The 12,823-nt window shown below is 38.1% G+C and overlaps 1 protein-coding gene across 4 annotated transcripts in view; it reads left to right on the top strand.

Annotated features, from left to right (window-relative positions):
* The window catches only part of axin1 (axin 1), a 132,851-nt gene that overhangs the window by 54,377 nt on the left and 65,651 nt on the right, over positions 1-12,823 (top strand). For all 4 annotated transcript variants that reach the window (XM_060840526.1, XM_060840527.1, XM_060840525.1 and 1 more), the window contains one exon: positions 5,398-5,538. In XM_060840526.1, coding sequence (XP_060696509.1) covers positions 5,398-5,538 — 141 coding nt within the window. The remainder of the gene's footprint in view (positions 1-5,397; positions 5,539-12,823) is intronic.

Raw genomic sequence — 12,823 nt, 5'->3', positions numbered from 1 at the left:
GCCGGACCCTTATGTGCCTGAGGAGTATTTGTATATAAGACCGGCAATAAGTCTGTTTTACTTTTAAGTACCCACAGTATCCATGCTCAGTTCTTTATGTTAAGGGAGTTAACCTAAGCATTGCTGTATCAGGTAAAATGTCTTTTATGAAAACAAACTCACACCAAGATATATATTCTGCTTGATGAATTTTGAAAAGTTTATTATAGAAGAAGAATTATTTATGCAAAACTTAAATTAGTGGAGGTAAAGTTTTGAAGAATTAATCTCTGTTTATGTGGTTGTCCTTTGGTGAAGACAAATATGTTCCATTTAGTAGGATATCAACTTTGAGAAACCTAATGTATTCTGGGGATATCTACAGATTTCACATGCTCCGAATGCACAGCTGCGGTGGGTAAAGTCTTTCAACTGTTGTAGTGCAAATAATCTCAAACTTGTAATATTTGATTGAAGAGTAAGTGTTAAGACTTAGATATCTCAGATAATTTATGAGCAAAGCTACTCCTGTTTAGAACAAGATTTTTTTGTGTGTGTTGCCTTACTTGAAACCTAAGTTTAGACGTTGAGAGAATAGATTCCCTACAGTATGGAAACAGGCACTTCGATCCAACCAGTCCATACCGACCCTCCAAAGACTAACCCACGCAGACCCATCTCCCTGTGACTAATGCCCCTAACACAATGGGCAATTTAGCATGGCCAATTTTTGGACTGTGGGAGGAAACCGGAGGAAACTCACGTAGACACTGAGAATGTGCTGTGCAAACTCCACACCGTCGTCAGAGGCCTGAATTGAACCTGGGACCCTGGTGTTGAGAGGCACAGTGCTAACCACTGAGCCACCGTGTGGCATCCATGAGTAACAGGAAACGAGTAACTTTTTAGATTAGCTTTGAGACAGAAAACACTGATGGGTGATTCTGGGGCAATTGATCACATGAACATAGACCATTGAGATTTTTTTATGAAAGGATGTGAAGAACGAGGGTTAAAAGATGGCAAATTAATGGTTAACACAGATATTAATGCTAAATGTATTTTTGATGTGCTTAAATCTCTGAAGGTTATGTTCTGATATCTTTCATATTTGACTAGATAAATATAATATCAGCATGATAAGGTGCTACTGTTGTGACTACGATGAATGTTTTAATTTTGGAACAGATTAGCTCATTTCTTTGATATCAAACCACCTATCTACTGGCTTAACATACGCATTTGCCTGCATTAACAATTCTGATTGCTGTTAGAAAATGCCATGTTGACTTTGAAATGTATTGGGATCTTAGGTCATAAAAAGTGCTTTATGAATGCAGTATTCATTTGTATTTGCCCTAATACTTGGTGAATTGAGTGATTTATAAAACAACAGAACAGTCCCAAATTTTGGGTTTTTTCCTTGCAAATTTCCACTGACTTGGTTGCAGTGGGCTCAATCAATGACTAATTGGCAGCTTTTTAAAAATATAACAGCCATAAATAGCCTGTCACAGTTCTTCTACAATCCCGTGATCCACTCTTGAAAAGTTATGCTAGTTAAAGAAAGATCAGAGTTGAGGTGGAATGGAATTGCAAAAAGCTTGTACTGCTTACTGAAACTACTGTTGAAAAGGAGTTTTTCTAACCTTTTAAAATTTAAAGAATGAGTGATTGTACTGCTTACAGTAATTATCATAGTGCAAAAGTGAATTCATTGAGGACTGGAATCTTGTAGTCAAAGCAGAGCATTAAGCAGTGGAAAAGGACAGTAAGGCTTTGTAAATATCTGATTATACCCAGAGAAGCTACACAATGCTGTTGTAGAATTTCTGTATCTCTATTTCAAAAGAATTAATATTGGACGACTATATGGATCAATCATCTCATTATAATCCATTCGTAATCAGGGATTTTTGGAAATGACAGGATGGCATATATCTTAATTTCATTCATGCCATTTCCTCTTATTGCTATAAATATTCAGCAAGTGCATTGAAATAATTGTTTTGAATAAGCCATTTTAATAGCTAACTTGTTTCTAATAACTTGTGTAATGTTTAATCATACATTTTGATGCTTGACTAGTCATGAAGTCTGGTATGCAGATATCTGTGCACTCATGACTTTATTATGGTAACGAAACAGAAGTTACAGGGACCAACTTTCTCTTTGTATAAACAAAGGTATTATTTGGCTGTGCATAAATGTACTAACAATAGACACTTTATGCTCAAGTTGGTGTACATTATCGATTGAATGAAAAATGAGATGTGATATATAACTGACAGATTTCCATGACCACTAAGTAGTATTTGCACCAAAATTTATTATAATAATAATAATATTATTATTATTTATTTTGGTTTTTCTCTCCTATCTACTTTGGTCATGCATCAATATGGACATTGCCACCACTGCAGTGATTTTCAAGATGTGGCCAGAAGACCATCTGCAGCCAACAAGCTTCTTTGCAGTGAGGAAATCTCCTGTCAGATCCGTGCTCAAAGTCCCTGGAAGTTCAGAATTGCAATAGGTTGTTCTCTAGTCACCCATCAGGGATCAGTTTTTTTTTGTTTATCAAGACTGGCAATCTTTAAGAAGCTGAAGCATTCTCTCTCTCTTGTCCCATACTGCTTTATTGGGCCCAACCAGAACTTTCCTACTGTTATGTTGACATCCTTTTTTTTTGAAGCAAGGATTAAATCCTTAGTAGAAATCTATTCTTTAAAGTTACATTGTAATGTAAAATGAGGGAAGAGAGGTGGTAGGAACAGAGAAAAGGCTAGCCAAGGAGTTCAGCTTCAAAGGAACGGAGAGTTGGAAACCAAGAACTGTAGGAAAGGCTCTCCCCTGTGTTTTGTGTATAGAGTGTTTCATGACTGCACAATTATTTGCTGGTCACTTATTGATTTTAATGCATGCAACTAGTCCTAGCTCTAAAGAATTGGGCATGTTGACTTCTTAAATGCTTCCAAAAAGTTAAGAAGTGCTTAACTTTGGTTTCACAATATTGCCTTGAAGAGGCACTATTACCAGAGATATTATAGAATGGGGGAGGACATGAATCTCAATCCTACCATCCTGTCTGGGACACTCTGCCACCCATTGAAAATAGTTGTTCAATTCACGATATTGCTAACATTACTAAAATTGATTTGGAGTCCTAATCTTGTGACTTCCTGTACTCAATAGTATCCTTTGGAGCAAAGATATGTTTTAAGGTCCAGAATAACTTAGCTTAACTGAAGCTTTTTCAGTGCTGTTCATGTCTGTAGGAGCCAGTTTTTGCAATTTTACAGGATGTCCAAATCTGCACAAATATTCCTAATTGCACATGTTTTGGTTTTAGAATATACTTGGAAAGTATTTCTGAAATTCTATGAATATGTTGTGTTGCCCCCTCATCACCACTCTGCTTTTTACCCCAAACCACCCATAACCTGCAAATGCTAATGTCTGGACTAAATCTGTAAGCCAAGTGCATAAAAATACTCTTTCTTCAACTATACCTCTAAGTAAATGATTCATGTCGATGTAAGGCAAATGAACCTGGAGCTAATCGCACGAGTGCATACTTTTCCATTTGCAGAAGCCAAATCTGCTGCACTATTCTGTAGACGGGAGCCTTTGCCGATATCATATCGAAGATTTCAGGCAATGCCAAATTGTTGGACAAAGCCCAGCAAGTCCTCCACATTCTGCTTTAGCATGTCTCTTGCACTTTGACCTGATGAAGGGGTTTTGCCCGAAACGTTGATTTTGCTGTTCCTCGGATGCTGCTTGAACTGCTATGCTCTTCCAGCACCACTAATCTAAAATCTTGCACTTTGACCTGCCAAGCAGACAGATGCAGAGCACAGAGGCAGAATTGGAATTAACTTCTTGACTTAAAACTAAGTAGTTATGCCATTGCACACTTCTTACCTATGTTCTCGCTGTAATTTTCCAATGTTTGGCTTGATCATAATGAAAAAAAATCCTTCAGCTGATGCACAAATTTACTCCACCTCCAATAACTTTCTTCCAATGGATTGGGTTATATCCTTTGAGACTTATTGGTATGTATGATCTAGAAGACTATCAAGCTAAACAATTTGCAATTTCTTTTTCAGCTAAAATGTCAAATAAGGGTTTATGGCATGGTCAAAGATAAACATTTCATGGCACAAAAGGAGGGCACTCAAACCATGGGTTCCATACCAGCTCCTCACAAAACAATCCAGTCAGTTCCACTCCCCCTGCCCAATCCCATTACTTTGTAAGTTTATTTCCTTTGAGTCTATGCAATTTCCTTTAGGCATGAATGATTTTTTTTTTACTTCCATTGCCATCATGGTAAGTGAACTTCAAGCTATAGCATTCACTGCATAAACCTATTGTTCCAGTCTTGTCACTCCTGCATCACTTGTCCAGAATCTTAAATCTCTGACCTGCACTCCTATACCATCAGATATATTTCTTGTCTACCTTCCCCCGTCTGACTTAATCTTTTACATCTCCACCAAGTTTCCTTTAAGTCGTCTTCTCTCTAAGGATGGCAAGTCAACTTTTCTAGCCTGATCTTGTAGCTAGCCCTCCCCTTATACCCACTATTGCTTGGAGCCATTCTGGTTTTAAAAAAAAAACCCTGTCAACACCCCCTCAAGGACCAGCACATCTTTTCTAAAGTGTGATCAGAATGTTAAATACAGAAAATATATAGTTCGTAACTTCCAACTCAGGATATTTTTAACTTCGACTCAGCATTCTCTGTTAAAGTTTTGGTTTTTCAGCTCAGCTTTTTCCAGTGTGACTGCTGGTTTACTAGTCCCATTGATGTAATCTAAGCAAGATTCCTTAAGGCATGGGGTAATTTTCTTAATTCTTTTAAGATGAATTATTGCAAAAATTTAACTTCCTACTACTGTTTGTCACTTCAGGTCTCATAGAATCAGCTAACATTGATTCTGCAGTAGTACTTTCTGATTTTTGATTGGCAAGAACAAATGCTACAGCATCTATGCCAGCACAGTTTGAAAGGGTATACATGTCTTGATATCTCTGTCAAGAAATATACTGGAAACATACTTGAACTAGATAGTCAAAAGCTGGATTATGGTAGATGTCGGGTATTCACAATATCCGATATATGTGCAGCGCATTAGTTTAGTTTAATGATTTGTAAATCTGAAGTCATGATTGGACCTCAATCACAGCAAATGATTTAAGTTTATTAACTTTGCTATGTTTTAGAACTTGTGAATGTTGTGATTTTTATTTCACTCTTGTAAAAATAACCAAATATTTCAATGATGCTGTATACACTCATGGCATTGAATTCTGACATAAGATTAAACTAGTGACATTTAATTTTCTAAGATGAATAGGTCATAATTTGTTAGCATGATTTGCATAACTTTTTTTTCTTTTATCCAGACATGGGTCATGGCGGGAACCTGTCAATCCTTACTATGTCAACACAGGGTATGCTTTGGCACCAGCAACAAGCGCGAATGACAGTGAGCAGCAGAGTATGTCAAGTGATGCAGATACCATGTCACTGACAGATAGTAGTGTGTAAGTATCTGCATGTGGCAGAATTTTTATAGCAATTGTTTTTGTATTTTGAAACAGTGGAAAATAACCAAAGTGCTTGCTTTGTAAAATGTAACGTGGTGAAACATATTTTTAATCTTTGGGAGATTAACAATGTTTTGAATGTTGGCTAAATTATTTTTCTCCCTTTTTTCCAGTTAATAATTAGGGAGAAAATATATATTAAAGTTTAAAAACTGACATGTCTTTGCAAAGTGAATTATGTGGGCTTTTGGAGCTGCTGAGGGTAATCATTAGAACTGATCCCATTGTTTCAAGTTGAATATTATAGAAGTATCCAACCCAGGTATCTATACTGCCCCTTTTGCTTCAGCAGCTCATTCTGCAGATGACAATGCAAAGATGACTTGGTTAATTAAATTGTAATTTATTCCACTTAAATTTATTCAGTTTATTTTAAATGATTTGCTTTATGGGGTTTATTTTCCAACTAAGCATGTAAATGCTAGTAAAAGTTGATCTTTTCATTCACTTGCATTTACAGATAGTAATTCCACAAGGCAACTGACAGAGGAATAAAATATATAACAGTGCTGTGCTTGTTTTTGGATTGTGCATAAATGCTAATTGTCAGTTCTCAGTTTCTTGCCAATCTGTTTTTATTCAAATCATTGGCAGCAGTTTTGTTTCTTGTCTACACACACTAAAATAAATTATTTTATGAATTGTTTTCTCCACTGTAAGTCAGCATCACTATCTGTGTTGCTATATTTGCTGTAGTGTTCTGTTTTGGACCAAAGTGTTCCATTGTTTAGATTGTCTGCCCGCCCCTGGTGGCAGTAGCTAGTTAAAGTTTGGATTGAACATAATGGTCACTATCAAATAACTTAGTTTTATTGTTATATTCTGTAGTGTTTTAACCTGGTGGAATGTCCATCCAGCTAGAAAAAGCTTGTTTGGACTTATTTTAGCAAGATGGGTATAAACTTAAATCTAGTTTTACTTCAAAGTAGTTGATATTGAGTACGTACAGCAAGTTGTATCTTTTTACATGGAATAAAGATGAAAGATTTAAGGAGCCGGATACCTAAGATACCAGAGTTTCCCAACCCTCTTAAACTTTATCTCAATAAGAAATTCAGGTTCATATTTAACATTGGACATTTTGTTAGACATTCACTTGTAGTGGAATGAACTGTTTTATATATGGAACATCAAGTTGTCCAATATGGAATCTCTTAGTAGGAGATTGTTGGCTCTTGGGCAGTAGTGCTATGGATCAACTGAGTCGGCGGTCAAACAGCCATTTTACCATACAAGAAGAATCTTTCAAAAATGACTTAATTGCAGCCAAAGTGGTTATGAGCTGCTGGTTCAAGATGACATGAAAAGAGATGATCATATTTCACCTTGGGCTGATCAGAAACCAGTATCAAGTTTGCAGTTTAATTTAGGCTTGTTGCTCTGAAAAAAAATAAAATTTATTGTTCGTATATCTTGAATTTTAAAGCATCGAAGGATGTAATTTGACTCAGTGGCCTGTATTAGCTCTTTTTGAAAGAGCTATTCAATCAGCCCCAATCCTCTGCTCTTTCCATGGTCAATCATTTCATTAAATCCAAGCAAGGAAGCATAGTCACTCTTCCTGTTATTCACAAATTGTGATTTAAGATTATGTTAGTGGAATCTGAGTGTAGTCGTTATTCTGTACATTCATCAGCTGAAAGAAAATTAAATTATTGAGCTTTTAGAGATCTGTTATGGTTGTTGGTTAATGAATCGTATATGACATGAAGCCATTTAGATTAGATTCCCTACAGTGTGGTAACAAGCCCTTGGGCTCAACAAGTCCACACTGACCCTCTGAAGAGTAACCCACCCCCTTTGACTAATGCTCCTAACAACTATGGACAATTTAGCATGGCCAATTTACCTGGCCTGCACATCTTGGGAATGTGGGGGGAAACTGGAGTACCCGGTGGAAACCCACATAGACATTGGGAGAACGTGCAAACTCCTCAGACACTTGCCCAAGACTGGAATCAAACCTGAGTCTCTGGTGCTATGAGGCAGCAGTGCTAACCACCGTGCCAGCCCAAAAGTAGTTGCAGGTGCTCAAATTGAAACATTTGTACCAAAAAGATGTACTGTTAGCAGGCAAAGCACATTCTTACCAAGACAACAACAACACTTTTAAATTTGGCAAATTAATTTAAACCTGGTGGTTGGAGATTAAGGACCAATTAAATTTAAATTTGATGGTTTTGACAACCGAGAACCAATCCAACTGTAAAGAAGTTAATAGTTCATCAAGGATATAAAGTAAGAGGGCATTTGAAATTTGGCAGAAAGCAAACTGCCCTCTGAAGAGATTAGCTCTCTGAGTAACCATCATCTGACTAAAGGTACAACGGAACTTTTATCTAATATTCCTGACACCGGAATTCAATGCAGAGAGGCATTCCTGATGCAAGAATTTTGAAGGAGGAGGCATTCCTGAAGGAAGACCAGTGGAGAAGGCGTGGAGCATTCCTGGCCATACTTTCGAGAGACTAAGTTTAATGTTTTTATAGTATTTATTGGAAGCATACCATTAGAATTTTCTTTTATTCGGGAATTGTTAGTTGTTAGAGGGGATTGTATGGTTTGTTAATGGTTCTGTTGATTCATTCACTGTTGGAGTTGGATAGATAAATTGTTTAAAACAAGTTTATTGTAAAATAAAAACCGAAAGAACTGCTGATGCTGTAAGTTGGAAACAAAAACAGGAATTGCTGGAAAAACTCAGCAGGTCTGGCAGTATCTGAGAAGAGAAGTTAACATTTCGGGTCCAGTGACCCTTCCTCAGAACTGTTGGTTATAACCTGGTGTCATGTGACATCCAACTGATCAATTAATGTGAACATTTCATATGTTCATTTTAGTTTTAATTGAGCTAGAAATAAATCAAATGTTTAATTATAATCTAATTATTACATTGCATATTGTGGTCCTTTAATGTAATCTATGATAGCTGGTGTTAAGAGTCTGTAATTTAATTGAAGCATTTTAGTGTTGAATTTTTAATGTGGGATGCTTATCCTAGTTCTGGATGATTTTCAAAATTCATTTGAGATGAGTGTTATTTGCTTGAGAAGTATTTTATTGTTCAGGGAGATGGTGAGCTGTCGCCTTGAACCCCAGATGTGTTAAGGGAGGGAGTTCCAGGACTTTGACCCAGCAACACTGAAGGAAAGCAACATAGTTCCAGGACAGGGTGATAGGTGACTTGGAAAGGAAGAGTCAGATGGTGGTAGTCTAATTTATCTAATTCTTTGACCTTCAATGTAATAGTGGTCGCAGACTTGGAATATACTGTCTAAGGAATATTGGTGAAATTCTACAGTGCATCTTGTAGGTGGTACACATTGTTGCTACTGAGCATATGTGATGGAATGAATGTTTTGCATGTGGTGTCAATTAAGCAGGCTGTTTCATCCTCTATGATGGTGAGCTTCATACTTGCCCAGGCAAGTGGGGAATATTCTGTCACAGTCCTGACATGTGCCTTTTCAATAGTAGCCAAGCTTGGGAGAGTTTGGTGGATTCCACCGCAGGATTTCTAGCCCAGTACAGTTTCTGGTCCCTGATAACCATCAGCCTGTTGCACATGCTGACAAGTAGGGGATTCAGCAATAATAATGCTATTTCCCCTCACTTGCTACTTCTCAGCCTGGCCTGAATATTGTCTATCTCAGTACTTGAGCAGTCCAAATGGTGCTGAACATCTGCAATTGTCAGCAAACATCCATGTTTGTAACTTTCTGATGGAGAGAATGTCATGGAAGCAACTAAAGGTGTTTGGGGTTAGGACACTGTACTGTGATATCCCAGAGTGGGTTTGATTGAAGTCCAGCAACCACAACCACATTTGTTTGTGTTAGGTTTGACTGCAATCATGGCCTGTATTCAGTCTCATTCCTGTTGACTTTGGTTTTGCGAAGACTCCTTAATGCCATGTTATACACTCTCACTCACTGTTAACAACCCTGCCATCACTTTGATTGGGAGAGTCTGAAGGAGCCATAATTAACCAAGTTGAATTTGACCTGCTTTTTGTATATTGTACATAGTCACAGAATCATACAGCACTGAAACAGACCCTTTGGACTAGTCAGATCATGTTGACCATAACCCTTCCTGTGCTTGGTCCATATCCCTGCAAACATTTCCTATTCATATACTTATCCAAATGTCTTTTAGACATTGTAACTGAACCTGCATTCACCACTTCCTCTGGACATTCATTCCACATACTCCACCCTCTGTACAAAAGAGAAAAGTTTCCCCATGTCTTTTTTAAAAATCTTTCTCTTCTCACATTAGACATATGCCCTAAGTCATGCAATGCCCCACCACAGGGAAAAGGGACCTACTATTCATTTGTCTGTACCCCTCATGATTTTATAAAACTCTGAGGTCACCCCTCAACCTCCTACGTTCAAGTGAAAAATGTCGCAGCTTATTCACCCTCTTTATAACTCAAACTCTCCATTCCTAGCTACTTCCGTAAATCTTTTCTGAACTCTCTCCAGCTTAGTAAGATCCTGTCTATAATAGGGCGACCAGAATTGGACCCATTCCTCCAGAAGAGGTCACCAACGTCCTTTATAACCTCGACATTACCTCCCAACTCCTATAATCAAATGGTCTGAGCAATGACGGCTAATTACTGCCTTAGCCACCTGTCGAAATGTGACGTAAACTTCAAAAAATTATGTACCTGAACCCCTAAGTGTCTCCGTTCAAAAACACCACTACTCAAGGTCCTCCTTTTTCATTGTATAGGTCTTGCATTTTGGTAAAACAAACAAGGGCAATACCTTGTATTTATGGATGTTAAACTCTATCTGCTGATCCTCAGCCCATTGACCCAATTGATCAAGATACCTTTGCAATCTTAGATAAGATCTAAGATCTTCTACTATATCACCAATTTTGGTGTCAATTGCAAACTTACTAACCATATATATTCTTCTGTATTCGCATTTAAATAATGACAAATATCTGGACATTGTCCACATTGCAGGGTGGAGGCAAATGTTGTCACCTCTATATGGGTAAAAGATACTATAGTATTGAAAGGCCTTGGAGAGAATTAAAGTGATCATCATGCAGCCCAAAAATAGGCACAGTAAACTTAAAATAAAGTGAGAAGTCTGTCAGGATTGAGAAAATAGTAATAAAATACTTGAGAGTTGCAATGGAATGAATTAGCATGAAAATTGAATTGCATTGCCTTGGTTAACTTCTAGCCCGTTATTGACTCTGAAAATGAAGTCCTAAATAAAGTCTGGGGTCTTCCTTATTTGAGTAGATCTTCTGATAGGCAGCCACATTTTGGGGGAAATCAGTTCAATGTTCTAAATTTACCAAAGAATGTTGCAGAGATGAGCAACTACGCAGACACAGGTGCCCTTACAGCCAAAGACATTCCTTAATATTGTTACCCTGTTTAGCCATCCAAAACCTAATTGTACCTTATCAAAACAGCTTTGTGAAGCAGTTCATTCTCCCAGTCTTCCAAAGTATGATTGCCTTATTTATTTTGTTTTGGTAGGCAGTATTAAACTTTAATGGAATATTTTGGCTTCGTAACTTTGCATGTTCTTGATTTTGAGTAGAACATAGAACAATACAGCACAGAACAGGCCCTTCGGCCCACGATGTTGTGCCGAACATTTGTCCTAGCTTAAGCACCTATCCATGTACCTGTCCAATTGCCATTTAAAAGTCACCAATGATTCTGACTCTGCCACTCCCAGCGCATTCCATGCCCCCGCCACTCTCTGGGTAAAGAACCTGCCCCTGACATTCCCCCCCCCCCCCCCCCCCCCCCCCCCCCCATACCTTCTACCCTTCACCTTAAATTTATGTCCTCTTGTAACACACTGTTGTACCCGGGGGAAAAGTCTCTGACTGTCTACTCTATCTATTCCCCTGATCATCTTATAAATCTCTATCAAGTCACCCCACATCCTTCGCCGTTCCAATGAGAGAAGGCCTAGCACACTCAACCTATCCTCGTACGACCTATTCTCCATTCCAGGCAGCAGCCTGGTAAATCTCCTCTGCACCCTCTCCAAAGCTTCCACATCTTCCTAAAGTGAGGCGACCAGAACTGCGCACACTCCTCCAAATGTGGCCTTACCAAGGTTCTGTAAAGCTGCAACATCACCTCACGACTCTTGAATTCAATCCCTCTGCTAATGAACACTAATACACCATAGGCCTTCTTACAAGCTCTATCCACCTGAGTGGCAACTTTCAAAGAGCTATGAACATAGACCCCAAGATCCCTGTGCTGCTCCACCTTACTAAGAACTCTACTGTTAACCCTGTATTCCACATTCTTATTTGTCCTTCCAAAATGGACATGAGTACATGATTCTGTTTTTTTTATATAGATCAGATCCTGATGTGAGTTTAGCCCGATCAAGTTTTAGAGATTTTCTTAAAAAGGGCTACACCTTACAGCGATGAAATGCAGATAGTTCCTGAGTATACTTTCATTTTTTCAGAGAATTTTCAAATTTGTCTGCTGGAGTATAGAAGAAGCAGGAAATGTATAAATGGATATGAGTTCTCTCTCGGGTCAGGGTGCAATTTATGGTTGTGTGTGGAAAAATGTTCCTCTGCAGACTATTCCACATTTTCCAATTAAAAGCAGAAATGTGGTTGGAGTGAAAACCAAAAATAATGGTTTGAATATGAATCTTCTTGCGCAGATGCATCATTAGCTTTGAATACTGGTACTTTTTCAGCTTCTGTAGATATTAATCGCCAGAGTACTGTAGAATATGTTTACACAGTCAGCCATCAAAATTGTCACATTGAGAGATGCAGATTGCACCCCATCTGCTAAGTACTTTGGGACTCTAATGCACTGGCAAATTTGGTTAGTAGGGCCCTGTTCTTGCAATTTAATCATTTCAGCATCCCACTTAGCTTGAAGGCATTGTGGCTTTCTTTTGAAGTAGTGCGCAAAGCTTCTAATAGCAGGGGGTGGTTTAAGAGACCATCTGCTGAATACTTGCACAAGATGATTATAGAGGATAACCGACTTAGACTGAAAATATATGGTAAGTTCATGAAAAGTATTGAAATAATAACCTAAATGCCATGAGTGAGAGAGGGATAGATTGTTAGTAGCTCTGGTCATAAAAGCAAAGTTGCATTATATCGTAATCGATGGAATGCTACTGCAAATCTGTCTTCAGGAATGCCTCAGCTACCCTGTGATTCAAGCTTTTTTTCCTGTTGACTC

Source organism: Hemiscyllium ocellatum, chromosome 20 (genome assembly GCF_020745735.1).
Source record: "Hemiscyllium ocellatum isolate sHemOce1 chromosome 20, sHemOce1.pat.X.cur, whole genome shotgun sequence".
In the NCBI taxonomy this organism is placed as follows: domain Eukaryota; kingdom Metazoa; phylum Chordata; class Chondrichthyes; order Orectolobiformes; family Hemiscylliidae; genus Hemiscyllium; species Hemiscyllium ocellatum.
The sequence above is the reverse complement of the archived record's forward strand: the minus strand, read 5'-3'. Positions and strand labels throughout refer to the sequence as shown.